This window comes from Gekko japonicus, unplaced genomic scaffold (assembly GCF_001447785.1).
Source record: "Gekko japonicus isolate JY-2015 unplaced genomic scaffold, Gekko_japonicus_V1.1 scaffold150, whole genome shotgun sequence".
Lineage (NCBI taxonomy): Eukaryota > Metazoa > Chordata > Lepidosauria > Squamata > Gekkonidae > Gekko > Gekko japonicus.
Window position 1 is genome coordinate 908607 of NW_015160839.1, and position 17284 is coordinate 925890.

The 17284-nt window shown below is 45.1% G+C and overlaps 1 protein-coding gene across 1 annotated transcript in view; it reads left to right on the plus strand.

Moving 5' to 3' along the window:
• Positions 1-17284, plus strand: part of MYO9A (myosin IXA) — a 130913-nt gene that overhangs the window by 67112 nt on the left and 46517 nt on the right. Inside the window, 11 exon segments of the mRNA XM_015418905.1 lie at positions 667-742; positions 1176-1319; positions 2328-2367; positions 3250-3372; positions 3792-3872; positions 7101-7211; positions 8080-8202; positions 9566-9715; positions 10897-11216; positions 12394-14052; positions 15880-15973. Of these exon segments, the coding sequence (XP_015274391.1) occupies positions 667-742; positions 1176-1319; positions 2328-2367; positions 3250-3372; positions 3792-3872; positions 7101-7211; positions 8080-8202; positions 9566-9715; positions 10897-11216; positions 12394-14052; positions 15880-15973 (2921 nt within the window).

Sequence of the window (17284 nt, forward strand, 5' to 3'; positions counted from 1 at the left end):
TTTTAGGAAGATGGGAATAAGCAGTTGATGCACAATAAGCAAAGAACTGTTTCCAGGTGAGGGACATATAGAGTGTTGGTCCATCTAAGCCCAGAACGGTAACTGATAGCTGCTCTCCGAGGCTTTCCCCAGCCCTCCCCTTTATCTGGAGATTCTAGGTATTGAAATGGGGAACTTCTGTATACAAATCGTGCTCTGCCAATTAGCTGTGGTCCTTTACTTGGGTTGAGATTGCTGGCATGGGTATGACTCTTCAGTCTAGTATTTTTCTTACTGATTCTTCATCATGTTTGGACTGCGAAGGCTGGTGCTTTTAATGCTAGACAATCCCGACTGACAATTCCATTCTCCCTGTTTTTTTCATTTCCTTGAAACAGAAAGAATTACCTCTGTATAAATAATTCTGCCTCATGTGTGGGATTTGCAAGTTCTCTGTGGCAAACTAGCAGATTTGTTTATAGCTTCCCGTTTTAAGAGCATAAGTAAACTATATATCATATCATTCTCAGCCATGGTTCTTCCTTTCCAATTCTTTTTTTAAAAAAATTATTCCCAGCATGTACCATGTTCAACACACATTGCAGTTTGACCTTTTTTTCATTTGCCGCAGTGAATTGCTTTAGCGCCATATAGAATGCTAAAGCTTTTCTTGATGTGCTGCTACAGGTATTGCCAGGAAACGTCCAAGGACACCCCTTTCAGATCTGCAAGGAGTCAACACCATCAATGAAAAAAGCCAACGGTAAGTTCGATCACATGGTAAGTGGAACCGTCTAAGAGAGACTTCCGTCCGGCTCTAATTCTTACAGCTTTTTAGTGCCTGGTGTTCTGTTGAAAGCCAGTTTTGTGTAGCGGTTAGGAGCATGGACTCTAATCTGGGAGAAGCAGGTTTGATTGCCTGCTCCTCCACATCCAGCTGCTGGAGTGACCTTGGTTCAGTCACAAGTTCTTTCAGAGCTGCTCTCTCATGAGCAGTTCTCGAAAGAGCTCTCTCAGCCCCACCTACCTCACAGGGTGTCTGTTGTGGGGAGGGGGAGGGAAAGGAGTTTGTAAGCCACTCTGAGACTCCTTTGGGTAGTGAAGGGTGGGGTAGAAATCCAATCTCTTCTCTTCTTCTTCTCTTCTCATTCTCCTGGTCAAAACTGAAATATGTGAATTGGGTTCCCACCTTGCAGGGACACGTATGGAGTTGGCTGGAATAGCAGGATGGGTGTCCGGCCGAGCAGGCTCTCCAGCCACAGCAGCTTCCTTGACAAAGATGGGATATTTGTGAATTCAACCAACAGCAAGCTCCTGGAGAGAGCCCACGGCATTCTCATGTGAGTACAAACTGGAACTGGAAATTGATCAGTAAGGACAAAAATAAATATAGGACTGGCCAGGGTGAAGTCCATTCTGACTGTCAGCATTTGCCGCTTAAGGAGCATGGGGACTTGGCCATTTGGAGACTCCCAAGAGGTAAATTGTATCTTGTACCAGAATGGTTCACTCTTTTATCATTATAATTTGGTGGCACACACACACAGTGGGAATAATACGTAGGTAAGGCAGTAATACCTCTGTAGCTGTACAGAAAGGGCCTGGAGGCAATCTATGAGCTGCTCTGGAGCTCTCAACTCTTCTCTGCCCCCTCCGCCCCCCCCCACGAGTTGAACTAGACAGCCCCAATCAGTAATGGCAAAGCATTTATGGTGAACATAATGTGGTGGTTAAACTAAAAGCATTCCTTGTGTAGCAAAGTACTTTTGTCAGACTCTGTAAAATTATTGTGGCGTACAACATCCATTAGCTTCTCCCGTGTTGTGCCCACAACCCTCTCACAGACCCTAGCCAAAGCATTCAGTGTCTAGTTAAATGGCTTAACGCACCACAAGAATATGGCCCTAGGTAGATTGTAAAGAAGCTTGTGTCTGAGTCGGGTGGTTTGACTGAAGGGCCCTGAAACTGACTATGCTTTGCCAGTTCAGTATCTCTTATGCATTTTACTTAGGTACTCGTACAGCATATGCACACCAGGAAATGTCCTCTGGATCCACACACAGTTGCATACAACATGGCAGTCAGGGAAGTCATCAAGCACAGAGGAGACACAATAACTATGAAATTACAACATCTACCTTTGACCCATTTAATAAGCACCAATACACTTAGTTCTCTGCAAAATGTGGTGCTCTGTGTGTCTTTCCCATAAATATTCTTGCCTGGCTTGAATCCTTCAGCGGTTGCAATCAGAGAGTTGTTGTGTCATGGTAAATTTGCAGATTAGCAAAAAGTGTATTGCCGCAGCTGCTTTGATGTGGACCTCCCTGCCATTTTATTTCCTTTAGGCGAAACAAGAACTTCAAAGCCAAACCGAACCTTCCAAAGGTGAGAGACTTCAGATATTTGGGCCCAAAGCATTGCTCATTTACATGATCTGGGGCTGCTTCGTACAAGATGATTAAAAGTGGTGTCTGAAATTTAAGATCTGTAATTTTGTAATCTGTTTTAATTGTGCAGCATCTTATCTTGATTGTTTTTATTCTTGCTATGTTTTATCTATATTCTGTTTAGACGAACTTTGTAATTGCTTTTGGCCACACGCAATAAACATCTACTATTACAGATATCAACACCTTTGAAGGGAAAAAAATGTAAAAACATTTTGTCCACCTTGTCAATCTATGAACGCAAACTTGCCTGTTTTATCATATGTACAAGTGGTGCGTTCTTCACAAGCGACAATGTGTGCTGTTTGTCTACACTTGTCTATATGGAAGTGATATCCATGCATGAAAGTCCTGTATGGAGCATCCCTTATATGTGGCAGAGTTCTGGGATGAAGTACACTAAAGCTTATTAAATATCCATCAGGCGTCAATCTAAAAGGAACAGCAAGTTTATCTCTTAAGTTATACAGTTGTTTAATGCTGATTGCTTTTGTTGAGGGAGTTTGCAGTTGTTGTATTAAGTTGTGCCATTTATGCCATTACCCCAATTTGTCTACACTCAGTGCCTTGGTGTACAACACAAAAGAAATAGGTAATTGATCACCATAACCGTGGCTTGTCTTAAGGCTTAATTGCTATGTGTTGGGTGCAGGAGCCAGGGAGAGGATATGGTTCCGGAAGAGTGATGTTCAGAGTCTGTGGCTACGTGCTTGCCGTTGCCACAGCACTCTACAGTGAATTCCCTCCATGGCTTTACGTTGGTTTCTGGTTCTCCAGATCTGTATAAGCAATGTTAGCACCTGCCGTTCTGTTTCCACAGCACTTACTGGAAGTGAAATCACTCAAGCATCTGACAAACCTGACGCTTCACGATCGCATCACAAAGTCTCTTCTTCATCTTCACAAGAAGAAGAAGCCCCCAAGCATCAGCGCACAGTTCCAGGTCACTTGCCGTTGTTAAGTTTAGGAAGTTTCATTTCAGGAAAAGCCTTGTACAGTAATTGTCCCTGGGAGGTTTAGGGTCAAGGGTAAAAGAGGGAGAGAGAAGATGGACTTTCCCAGGCCAGGGCCTGTTCTCTTCTTAAGAACTCTTACGACAGAACTCAGCCCGGGTAAGAATGTTTTCTGTGGCAGCTCCATCCCTCTGGAACAGGCTGCCAAATGTGTGAGGGAAGGATCAGCCCTTTGGCAGCTTGGAAAGAAATGTGAGGCAGAGCTTTCTCAAAAGGGACTTTGGCTGAATGTGGTTTTTAAACTGGCTCTTTAATGGGTTTTTAGCATGGGGAAGTTTGGCACGACATGTCTTTGCAACCAAAAAGCGATTGTTGCGGAGCCAACTCTACATTTTCCTTCCTGCTTCAGGCCTCGCTTACCAAACTGATGGAGACCCTTGGCCAGGCTGAGCCCTATTTTGTCAAGTGCATTCGCTCCAATGCCGATAAGGTAAAAGCCTCCATAACCCCAAGTAATCAGCAGTTAAAATAAATTGCCAGAGGGAGACCTTGATCCTTCAAAACTTTCTTTTTAAAAAAAATGTTATTGAGAAAAATACTCAGAAATAACATCAACCAGTGACAAAGCATCAACAACAACAGAGATAAAATACCTATACTACAAGGCAGACTTCAATACTACCTTATACAAATCTTAATCCTTACATTAATTAAATAAATTTGTAATAGTGATGATTGCTAAAGGAATATGAGGAATCTACATTCTTTAAAAGTTTTTCCAATACCGCAGGAAGTTTGACTCAGACATAGGATAGTCATTTGACCTCCTAACATCCGCTATTTTATCAAAAATTATATAGTCCCACAGACACATATACCACTCCTTTACCTAAGGTAGCTGGGAGGCCTTCCAGTGAAAGGCAATTACTTTTTTGGCTACCAATAATAGTGTTGCAATTAAATCTTTTTGTTTGTCTGGAATGTCTAAGTCAGGCCAAACGTTCAACAGTATTGAGTGTATCGTAAAAGGAATCGTATGTCCAGTAATATAAGATATTTGTTGCACAATATCTTTCCAAAACTTAAGAACTACTGGGCAAAACCAACAATGAATGTGTATTCCTTCCCCTCCACATCCTCGCCAGCAATGAGAACTATATCTTGAATTTATATGCGCTATTTTAGTTGGTGTGAAATGCCATACGGTGATAAATTTATATGCCTGGTATACAGAGTTTAAAGAGCTGGTATGGAGGGAATGAGAAGACCAAATACTTTCCCAAGTTTGATCCGTTAAAGAATTCTCGCAATCGCGCATCCAGGCTTTATGAAAAGATAACAAAGTAGACCTGCTGTAGCAAATTAAAATATTATAAATTTTTGAAATCAAGCCTTTTGAAGAATTCAATGGAGTACTAAGCAATTTTTCAAAGGGGATGACAGGTTTTAACAAGTCTGTCTTAATCTCTAGTGTGCTGCATAAGTGCTATAATTGGAAATATTCTATCCAGGGAATTTTCTCTTTGATTTTAGATTCTGGTTGCATACCAACCAAAGATAGTCTAATGAAACATTTGAGGGTTTTTTTTAAAAAAAATCCTCAATATTATTCTCTGATATTACAATCATTCGTTATACCATACTTCTTAGGTCAGCAGGATGAATCCAACTACCGTAGTTTAAGTGCTTCTGTTTTCACAGGGGAAACTAAAATCCTATTTCTTTCAAGTTAAAGCTGTTATCCTTTTAAGGATGTTGTCAGCCTGGCTTTAACTTACCAATGTACTGGGCACATTGAATTATGATTGTGGTTTCTTGTAGCTCAGGATGACAGGTTTCAGTGGCATTTAAAAAACCATCTTAACCGCCTTGTCAGAACTGAAAGCAGCACCTTGGATGCGCAGGCAGTATAAGGACCTCAGGCTTCAACTGGTCTGCCAAGATTTCTCTTGGTTGCCACCTGAGAGGTTATCTGTAAATAACCTGATCATATGGTTATCATAGATGGCCATCTGAGAGCAATGCTGATTCTGTGAACTTAGGCAGAACATGAGAGGGAGGGCAGGAAGAGTTGCATCAGTGCTTAGTTCTCATGACACTTTCTTACATACCCAGGGAAATGCCAATCACCACTTTGGGGTCAGGAAGCAATTTTCCCCAGGCTAGTTTGGCCAGGGATCCTGGAGATAGTTTTTTTTTGCCATCTTCTGGGCACAGAGCAGGGTTCACTGGGAGTGTGTGGGGGGGGAGGTCTTTGTGAATTTCCTGCATTGTGCAGGGGTTGATGACCCTAGAAGTCCCTTCCAACTCTATGATTCTATATTTTACATCTGGATATAACTAAAACATGGATCGCTTTAAAGCCTACCTTAAGCTGAAGTTGTACAGTGTCAACCTACTGTTATTGGCACTGTTTCTTCAGGAAATCTGTGTGAATTTCTTCAGTGTTGAATTTGTTTTTAGAAGGGGTAATGAGTGCGAGCATGGTGCAGAGATTAGTGTCAGACTGGGATCTGGGAAACCTGGGTCTTAATCCCCAGTCTGCCGGGGAATCTCTCTGGGCGACCACAAGCCAGTCATACCTTCCATCAAAGGGGGCTGTTGAGGAAAAAATGGAGGCGGAGGAGAATACTGGAAGCCACTTTGGGTCCCTGCTGGGGAGAACAGTGAGGTATAAATGAAACGAAAGAAAACAAGAAAATATTGCTGGGGGGAATTGGGTTCAAAATCCATGCTTTTAATCCATTGAGCTGAAATGATGACTCTTCCATCCTCGCCGGGCGGCTCCTCCCACCAGCAGTGCAGACAGGAGCACATAAATAAGTCCATAACATCATCCTTTCTACTGGGGGAAGGAGAAGGACATTCTGGCCCTGCAAGCTCTGTAGGGCCAGATTTGGGGGGAGCTTTGCCCCCCCCTTTCTCATTTTGGAATGGTGGCAGGGCATTCTGTATGCACAGATGGAAATGCTGACCAAAATATCAAAACCCCCACAAGCTCCAATCTGAAGCTGGTGGTGGAAAGGGCTTTCAAATCACAGCCGACTTATGGTGACCCTGTAGGGTTTTCAGACGGTTTGGCCATTGCCTGCCTCTGCATAGGAGCCCTGCACTTCCTAGGGGGTCTCTCATCCAAGTACTAACCAGGGCCGACCCTACTTAGCTTCCAAGATCTGATGAGACTGGGCTACCCATCCAGGTCAGGGCAGTTTCAAGCTAATGGAATGGGGGGGATTTGTGCATAAGAGCGGAGGAAGGGGGTCACATCTGTAGCCAGAAGATAAACAGATTTTTAGAGGCAGTGCAGCTGAAGAGAAATCTGTTGGGAGAAACTTGCGCCCATCTTCTGTCATCATCAAAAGAAGTTGTTCACTTTAATTACAGCCTGGAAAAGAGAACGATTCTTCTAATTTTGTGTAAATAATCTGTGCAGACCCCATCAGCTGAGCCTGTGGTCGGTTTGCTGTATATATTGTCCCACTGTGGCTGCTTCATTTTCTGCCGGTGTAATACTGTTTTTCTGCATCAGATCTCCATTCCACATCATGTCTAACATACAATGCTTGTTTCTGATGTCTGAAACCCTAGTCCTAGTACACTGCTTATTAGATGACTCACCTTATTGACTGCATCTCAGTAACCTCCGTGAGAAAAGGTAAACTATACATGGATAAATAAGTGCCCGACTGTCTGGCCTTTGTGTCTTTGGCTTTTTCAGCTTCCCCTGAGATTCAGTGACAACCTGGTGCTCAGGCAGCTACGATACACAGGGATGCTGGAGACAGTGCGCATTCGGCAGTCGGGATACAGCTGCAAATATTCTTTCCAGGTTAGATTACGTTCCCCTGACGACGGCTAAGGCAGCCTGTTGCTGGGAAGGGTTGGTCGCTGTGGGGATAAGCGCACCCCATCCGCCCCCAGAAATGTATGACAGATGTTAATGTTCCAGCCAGTCTTGCCACTGGCAGAGCAAGGCAATCACTTCAATCTCAGATTACTGCCAGCAAGAATACTGAGATGAGCCGGGTGCGTTTTTCTTGGTGAGCACATGTACCATTTAACAAAGTTGCAGTAGATTCAGTGGCTTGATAAGCCAGTGAAGGAAAGCAGGAAAAGAAAAATCTCTTCAGAGATGTTTCTGTATTTCTACTACCGAAGCCTCATGTGTTAAGCTACTTGAAGGGGACTCGGTGCAAAATCTGCTCGTCGGTTTAAGTAGATGTGCCGCTAATTTGGCATAAAGGGCAGATTCTTTTCCTCCTCTGTGCAGGAAAGCATATGGAAAATGTCAGACTGGAATGTAAAATCCATATGAATTTTTTTTTTTGCATCAGTTGATAGCATTTCAAAGGTCGTACAGTTTCTTTGGAAAAGTGCGTTTGATTCTTACATTCCACCGTTTACATTTTTTTAACGTGTACTGTGTCAGGTGAGTGGGGAGAATCTCAGTCCAAAGAAGGAACACTCAAGTGTCTCCGCAGAGCATTTCTGATTAACACGGGTGGGTATACCAGAGAGTTGTGAATGCATGGGAAAATGAAGCCTGTGGATTTGGGAATAACGGCCCTTAAGTCTTTAAGGCCCATTTTATATGTGTGTTCCATAGATACCGCTGACCAATGTAACCTTGCCCAATAAATGGACAAATCTGTGCTTATGACTTGTGTGTTGATGGTAGGGAATATCTGGTTTTCCAGGACTTTGTCGATCACTTCCATGTTCTTCTCCCACGGGGAATTCTGCCATCGAAGCAAAACATCCAAGATTTCTTCAGGAAGAAAAAGATCAGTCTTGACAATTATCAAGTCGGTAGAACGATGGTAAGTTCCAAGCCACCACCCTGACAGAATGTTAAGGCTTTTGTTTTTGGAGTGCTCACACACAGTATTGCTTCTGGGTATATCCTGCTGCCATGGGCTGTCAGGCATTTTTGGGATGCAGCATCCATTGGTGCTCAGGAGGAGAACGGGCCCCCTGTATCTTTTGCTTTGGCCTCCTCTGTTTGCTCTCACCTGTCTGAATACAGTTTCTGCCTCGGGGGATGGTTATCGTAAGACGAGCAAAGACAGTTTTTCTCTCGGATTTTGCTTTTCCTTTCCACCGCTCCTCTTTCACGGGTTTATTGCCGATTGTGTTTTCCCAATATTACCTTTTTGAGTGGGTGTTTACCCCCCCCACTGAACTGCATTCCCCTCCCCCACCACAGTGCAGGTTCAAAAGATGCCACATCTGTAAGCCAGTGATGAGTCCGATAGATGGGGTTTTTTTTTAATATCCTTGGCCTGGGGGTGACCTCTTTGCATGTCCAGAGAAGGAGACAGAGAGCCATGGTCAGTCTCAGGGGGCAGCCATGTCAGTTTGCAGTGGTGCAGCTAGATTCAAGTCCAGCAGCACCTCAGAGACAACAAGGTTTTCAGGGTAAGAATATAAGAGAAGCCAATGTTGGATCAGGCCAGTGGCCCATCCAGTCCAACACTCTGTCACACAGTGGCCAAAAATACCAGGTGCCATCAGGAGGTCCACCGGTGGGGCCAGGACACTAGAAGCCCTCCTACTGTTGACACACACCCCCAAGCACCAAGAAGACAGAGCATCACTGGCCCCAGACCGAGAGTTCCTGTCTATACCTTGTGGCACTGGCTAAAAGCCACTGATGGACCTCAGCTCCATATGCTTATCTAATTCCCTCTTGAAGCCGTCCATTCTTGTAGCTGCCATCACCTCCTATGGTAGTGAATCCCATGTGTTAATCACTCTTTGGGTGGAGAAGTCCTTCCTTTTATCCATTCTAACCCGATTGCTCAGCAATTTCATTGAGCGCTTATGAGATCTTGTATTGCGAGAAAGGGAGAAAAGGACTTCTTTCTCGACCTGCTCTATCCCATGCATAATCTTGTAAACCTCAATCATGTAACCTCTCAGTCATCGTTTCTCCAAGCTAAAGAGCCCCAAGTGCTTCAGCCTTTCTTCATAGGGAAAGTGTATAAGCTTTCAAGAGTCAAAGCCACTTTCAGGGCATTGTAACACAACATGTTGAGGGTGTTTTACCTTCTATAGGTACCTTCTTATAGGTGCCAACACTGGTGTGTGTCAATATGTGGGGGGGGTGTGGGGGAGTGACATGAGTCTGGCCATGAATGAGAACTGTGCATTTCTTGTTACTCTCTGTATCGGATGCATCAGGTATTCATGAAGGAGCAGCAGCGGCAGCTTTTACAGGGCCTTCTGCACCAGGAGGTGGTGCGAAGGATTACACTACTGCAGAGCTGGTTTCGAGCTATGCTTTATAGAAGGCACTTCCTGAGTATGAAGCAAGCTGCTGTTGTCATACAGGTAAGTGCAGGCGGCACACTATGAACTCAGAACCCTTGGCTTTCATAGCTGTCAGCCCACCTCCCTCCTCTCCTTCCCATCTCTCTGCATCTATCTGGCATCAATATAAAAGCTCTTTTTTTGCAACATATACAGACTTACACCCAGAAGGAGGGGGGAGGTATAGCATCATGCCGCCAAGGAACAGGGAAAGTTTATTAAATATTCCAGTGGGGGAGACAACCATTTTCAATTCTGTTCATGCCTTATTATTTAACTTTTTATATTCTTCCCTTCCCCTTTCTTTTTTCAGCTGAACCATGATGTATTGGTGGGGGTAGCATTTAAAACACACTGCTTCTTTCAGTTTAGTTTTGTTGTCTGTCATCTTGAGGACAACACTCAAAGGCATGCTTCACACACATGTGTGTCTCATCAATAAAATCTGATTTATGTGTGTATCACACAGACCGATTTAACGGTGGACAGCAGGGATAGCTTCGAATAGGGTTCCCCAGTGTAGCATCTGTGGGTGCCTTGGCTCCCCCCGGGTACTTCCCTGGTGCCTGCTTTTCAGAAAGTGGGTGGGGACATTGTAAGGCAGGTCTTGTTTTTGACTGCCCTCATTCAAATGAAAAGGCTTTCCGTGGTTGCGATCAGGAAGACAATTAAGCACCCAGGCTTTCCTGAGCCATTGTCTGGCTCCATTCCCTCTTCGGGCTTTCCTTCTTTTAATTACTACCTTCCTCCCCGCCTGGTGTTTCCTTCATTTCTTTTTATTCCCCTTCTGTGGTTATTTTGCCAAGCAAGGAGGGGGGAGGTATTTATGTTTGGCTGTACCTCCCAGAGCAGCCATTGTGGGTCTGGTTCCACCTCCTGCATCAGCCATTTTGAGGTGGTAGTTACCATCTTCCCTTAAAATTCCAAAGGTGTGCACAGATTCAAATTGAATTTTAGGACCCCTGGGTTAGGTAAACAGATGGCTGAATAGATAGATGGTTAGTTTCCTCACAAAAATAAAGTATGGGTTGTTTGGGCCATTTGTATCAGGTAAAGACACTTGGTGTAGTATTTATAGGTAAAATTCTGGAGATATCGCTGGATAAGAAATAGATATTGCTTTCCTGGATCTTTCTGGAAAGGAGTCTGAACCAGTTCTGAGTGCTGGAAAATGCTTTCCCTCCCTTTTCCCCATCCCACAGAGGTACTGGCGCAGTTACCAGAGGAGAAAGCGAGCTGAAGCGGAAGATTCGCCGAACGATTCAGCCCTCTTTGACCAGGCAGCCATTGTTCTTCAGTCCCATTGGCGTGGCTATGTCACTAGGCGCAAGTTCCAACAGATGCGGGTTGCAGGTTTCATTATCCAAAGCTACTGGCGGGAGTGCTTGAGGAGAAGACATGCCGCGGCTACCTTCATCCAGGCCACGTGGCGAAGCTACTGCTTCAGGAGCCTCTACCGGATCAAGAGAGACAAAGTCATCCTGTTGCAGGCAGCGTACAGAGGATACAGAGCACGGCAAAGGTAATGCAACCTTCGTGGAAGGATAGGTGCATTTCTGGATGAAGAAAAGGTCTTGGGGACTGCTGGCACCTGACTGCTGACGAAAGAGCATTTTGCTTTGCATGAACTTGAATGGAAATGCAAAGAAAGCTGCTTGCAATGTAACCTAGTGCCTTCAGACCTAACGTCACCACCCATCTGAAACAAGGTCACTATGTAGCTGAAAGTAGAGGACAGTGATTGTGTAAATTACATCTTGTGTCACTTGCTCAGAATGATCCTGTTCTCATCAATAACCCTTTTAAAAAATCTGCATTAAGGTATTACCTTGGCACAGAACTGGAAACTGTATCAGAGTTGCATTGATTAAGCTTAATGCCTTTCTGTTAAACACAGCTTAACAGTGGTGATCTGTTTCTTCAGTGATGCATGAGACAGTGATAATTCTAGCTGCGGGGGAATATGCAGGATTGGGGAATCTCCTGGGTTTGATGCAATAGAACTATAGGACAGAGGTTTGGGCGGGGACAGTGAATCAGGAGACCTGTAGCAAGGAGGTGGTAGATTATCTGTTGCCATGCAGAAGCCCCCAGGTTCAATCCCCAGCAGCTCCAGTTAAAGGATCTGGCAGTAGGTGACTGAAAGACCTCTGCCTGAGACCCTGGAGAGCTGCTTCCAGTCTGCGTGGACAATACTGACCTTAATGGACCAAGGGGCTGATTCAGTATAAAGCAGCTTAGTGTATGTGTATTCATGACTCAGTCCTTCGTTCCCTGGCCATGCTGGCTGCTCTCACTCTCTAACTGTCCCCCGTCTCCATTGCACCACAGCCTCAGGTGCCCCTAGAATTCTGCCCTCGAGCTGCCTGCCCCCGTTCTGCCTGAGTCCCAATGGGATGTCTTTCCCACACACCACTGCAACGTGTTCAGTCCAGCCTCACCCTGCTGTCAGTGTGCTGGGCCACACCCTTCCCACTGGTCGGTTGCTCCACCCACCTCTGTTTCTTGAGGTCTCCTGCCCTTCCCACAGCTGCCATCAGCTTCTGTGGTCGCCTGTGTCATCCCCTGATGTTAGCATCGTACTTACAAGAGGACACTTACCATACCGTTAAAGAGGTGAAAAGGCAAAGGGAGATAATGCTGGGAAACAGCCCTTCTGTGTGATATTCAAAATCTGTTTTTTATGTTTGCTTTCGTAGGTATAGAACTCTAAAACAGCAAAGATTACAGGAGGCGCCATTGGGAAATGGACCGACAGTTGAAGGAAGGGAGGAACTGGAGCGAGAGGATAGTTTGGATATTAGGGGCTCAGATCCTTCTGAGTGGGAAGACTGTTCGTTTGAAGAGCGAGAGAGAGCAGTAGAAGAGTATAAATCAGTGATGGAAAATAAGGGTGGTCAGATCGATCCCTCAGATAATTCTGGGAACTTACCGTACGAACACCATGAGAGAGCCAGCAGCCAGAGCGGAGTGAACGCAGAAGAGCAAGTCATTGTAAGAGAGAGACCCAAGTCGTTAGAAGATCTCAACCCTAAAAAAGGAGTCCGTGCAAAACGAGAGAGCCGGCGCATGCGCGAATTAGAACAGGCTATCTTTAGCTTGGAGTTGCTTAAGGTCCGGTCCACTGGAGGAGCGTCTCCCTCAGAGGAGCGTCAGTGGTCCCCAGAACCGGCCCCCGAAGGCATGCAGTCTCCCAGGGGAACCCCAGAGAGTGGGAGCTCTCAGGGAAGTCTGGAGATGCTGATCCACGAAGAGACTCAGAAGAACAAACCGGACCCTCTGTTGCCCCAGGACTACAATACCCATTCTGTTCCTGGAGACTCGTTACCCAGCAGCCCTAAATCTGACGATGAGCAAAGCATCACCTTTTCTGATGATGTAAATAGAAATGTGTCTGACAGGAAAAGGTCAATACCGAGTTCTGAGTCACCCAAGTGCCTGGCTGCTAAAGAGCGCCTGGCCTGCGATTCCCATAGCCCTGTCTATCATGGCCATAGCAGAGAGCCCCTCATTTCAAGCAGCCTTCCTACTTTTTACCTCCCACCACAGGATAATCTGAAAGCTGGTCATTCAGTGATGGAGAATAATCTGAGGAACAAGCGGATGGACATGTCTTTAGAAGCCAAGCAGGACACTGAGTTGCAGAGAGCAGGGCAGATACTAACATCTCCTAAAGCTAGCGAGCCTCCCTCGAGTGGAGAAGATGGCCACTTCCCTGCCGCTTCAGAAACATTTTCATCCGACCCTATCATCAAGAGGCTGGAGAAGCTGAATGTGGAGAAGGAAGAACGCCGGAAACAAAAACAGCTGCAGAACGAGAAAGAAATGATGGAGCAGATCCGGCAACAGAAGGAGATTTTGGAGAAAGAGCGCAAAGCATTTGAAGAGCTCCAGAGGCAAGAAAATGAGCAGAACAAGGCCAGGGAGTCTTCCCAAGGAACTTCTGCCAGGTCACCAAAGAAAACAGACGGGACACAGTCTCTCCTCATTGGGAATCCCCCAACCAAAGGAGAGCGCCATCTTGCTAAGAATCCAGAGCCCACGTCAGTGGATATCAAAGGTCTCACTGTCTCGAAAAAGGGAAGCCCACCCGCTCGCGTGACCCAGAAGGAGAGGATGATTGTCTTGACCTTGGAACGGCGGGAAAGCCAGCCTCCAGCCGTCCAGGAACCTGCTGGACTAGATAGGCTAAATTCCCAAATGGCCGCTGAATCTCAGGAAGGCTCAAGCAATCAACCCCCAAGAAAGGAGCGGTTTAGGTTACCCCGAATTCCCAACCAGGGCACTGAAAGCACTTCTAGCGAAGCCAGAGTTGGTCCCATTTTCTTCACCCCGAAGGACAACCACAAGGGGATTAAGTGAGTACCATGTTGGGGCACTTACTTTATAATACGAGAATCTGGGCTGCCAAACAGAGTCCTCCTGACGTAGTTAAGAGCTTGGAAGCAAACCAAAGAGAATAGATGTTACCCAAAAGGTCACACACAGGAATAAGTGCCAGTTTGTGTATATGAAACACAGAAATCTGTTGAATTCTCAGAATAAGATGTGTCTTTGAGTGTTGGCATCTTTTCCATGGTGTGAAGTAAATAACCTTTATTTATTGCAGGTTTCTTTATCTCTTTTTTCCTTTTGGTTTCTCTCTCTCTTAAAATGAAGATAAAATACATAAATTTATTCCAATAACTGCTTTGCAGCCAGTCACATTTTATTTTCATAGTACTGGAAGAGAGAGGAGGTGGGTGTTTTTCCCCCCTACTTGTATTGGTATTTCCCTTTTCCTGTGATGTCAGTGGCTTGATGGGCAAGCATGACAGTACGTGCGTTCTGGGTTAGGCATAAGAATGCTAAAGGTGAGTGTGTATATACGGACTGCGAAACAGGAGGATTAAAGAAATTCTGCCCCCAGAAATGCAAAATGCTGCAATTTACAGAATAAATGGATTGGCATATATTGTTTCCCACAATTTGTTTGCTAGTCCTGACCTGGATAGCCCAAGCTAGCCTGATCGTGTCAGATCGCAGAAGCTAAACAGGGTCAACCCTGGTCATTACTTGGATGGCAGACCACTAAGGAAGTCCAGGGTCGCCACGCAGCGTCAGGCAATGGTAAAACCACCTCTGAATCCCTCATGTCTTGAAAATCCTATGGTGTCACCATAAGTCGGCTGCGACTTCATGGCAAAAAAAGAAGGAATTCATAGGGAGGGATAAAGAACTACTCAGAGTGCCAGAGCTTCTGATCAGCATATTTGGAAGTTCATGGTCCTTTTTGGCTTCCAGGATGTCAGCTTGGCATTGTCCAGATATTCTCAAGCCTGTCTTTGCAGCCATAAATTCTATAAGCTAGCTTCTTTTAAAAAAAGAACAATTTTTACAAACTGCGGGACAATGGCTGTGTTCTTGCAGCCTGTTGTCCTCTGTGTATAGTATGCCTCCACATCTGTTTTCATCTGGCATCTGTCTGCACAGTGATTTTGAGATGTGCGCTGGATGTGCATTCACTCTCTGCCAGGTGCATGTGCTTGGTCTTTATGAGTAGTGGCTGTTGTGCAGATGGGAGTGCTTCCTTCTGGAGCTTTTTTGGAATTCTGTCCCACAGGAAGTGGAGGCTTCTCTTTATCTCTGCAAGTTTAATCAGAACAGTAATGAAAGGTACATGAAATTGCACTTGCACTTCCAGAGGAAGGCAAACAAAACATCTGCCCTCCTCTATTAAAAAAAAAACTTTTCAATCAGTAGGCAAATTACAAAATATGATAGCTTCAGGCAAGCAGTAAGTGGGTTACAAAGTATGATAACATTTTGAATCTTAACAGTGAAGACTCCTAGTAAAACAAAATAATGCGTTTGGGCTGGGATTGTAGAACAGGAGAGGGGAAACAGAACAATGCATGCAAACACATCTGGTGTAGACAACTGGTGCAGGAAAAGCCTTTACCCCTAACAAAAAGTCACCTCCTGTGCTGAACCATGATACTGCAGCTTTGCTCCTTCTACAAGAAGGCCCTCCTGAACTATTTTGTGCAGAAGCGTGTTGTGTTTGTCAACGTTGCATGTGGTTGTCTGACCAACTGGACTGCGTCATCCAGGTCTAGTGCACATGACCTGAAGTTGTCCTTCCTTGGGCTATGCATATTGGGGAGGGGAATCACTTGAGGGTCTTCAATGTTCTCATTTTCTAGTTTCAGCAAAGAATCTTCAGGCCATCCGCTCCTTCCAAAAGAAGACCCTAAAAATAAAAAGTCATTAAAGATTCCTGGGCCGGGCAGGGGGGAGGTAAGTAATAGCTTTATTTTCCCCCTACCAAAAGTCTTCTATACTGCTTTAACATTTGTGCTGTTAATATGATAGGCAAGTCTTGGTGAAAGCCAAGATTTTACTGGGTGGGCAAGCAGCTGCAGGCATTTAAGGAGGTGCTCCATACGCAGCAATACAACAGTGGTTATGTTAAGGTGGCAACTTGTGTCTGGCCTGTACCACTTGAGTCTGCAGATGGGGTTTCACGTGAAGAAGTGCTTCTCCATCCAGAAGAATTCCTTGGGTATGGAGAACAACCATGGTCAGGGAGAAGCTAGGTTTAGACCTCTTCTCCTTGACATCTTGTTTTCTATGCAGAGGAAAGTTTTTGCATGGAGCAAGTTATGCATAAACCCCTATCTGCAGTCTCAAGTAGTCCAGTCCAGACACACACTTCACACCCTGGTAAGGACTAAGCTTATATCCTGCCATGAACCGCTTCAGAAAAGCTGTGTCAAAGGTAATCTCGCTCTCTGTTTCTGTTCTCCATTATTTTGTATCTGCTTCATTGCAATACATTTCCTTTATGCTGTCCTTCCTTTTGTTCTTGTTGTTGTTGATGATGATGTTTGCTGCCAATGGAATGACCTTTTCTTTGAACAACCGTTGCATTTGGGAAAGACCGTCTCTTTAAAGCAAAAACAAAATAGTTGCATGTGCCCTTTTTACTTTGGCTTCAAACACCAGCCAAATTGCCTGTTTTCTTTCTCCTTTTTTATTTGAAACATTTTCATGTTATCTGTTTTTATCATTTGATATCAAGCAGGTTGCCAGACCAGCCCATAAAAAGAAAGCCCGCATGGCACGGACACGCTCCGATTTCTTGACTAGAGGTGCTTTTGCTGATTGGGAGGGGGATACGGAGGAAGAGGATTGCGATGACAGTTTTGAATTCCTTCTCTCCCTTGACCAACCTCCTGACCCTGAGCCTGGGTGTGCAGCTAGACTTGGGCAGCCCTGTCACAGTGACTCTGAAATGGTAATTTCCACCCCTAACCCCGCCCCCCAAGGAAGCTGCTGTGCCGGGAGCATTTCTTGGCTAACCCTTAGCTGTACTGACACCTCCCACTGCTATTTCTCCAACTTGTAATGGGATTGTAGGTGGGTAACCTCCAAGAACACAGTCACGAGCCAAAAGCACTGAAACCGGCTTGCATTTAAGAAGCCACAGGGGAGGGACATCTGAAGATGAACTCGGTGAAAGGTAGCTTCTGCTGTCTTGGAGCAACATTTATAGAGTCAAACCAGTGCACGCGCAGGTACGCGCGAGAGAAATTTCAGTGTGACCAG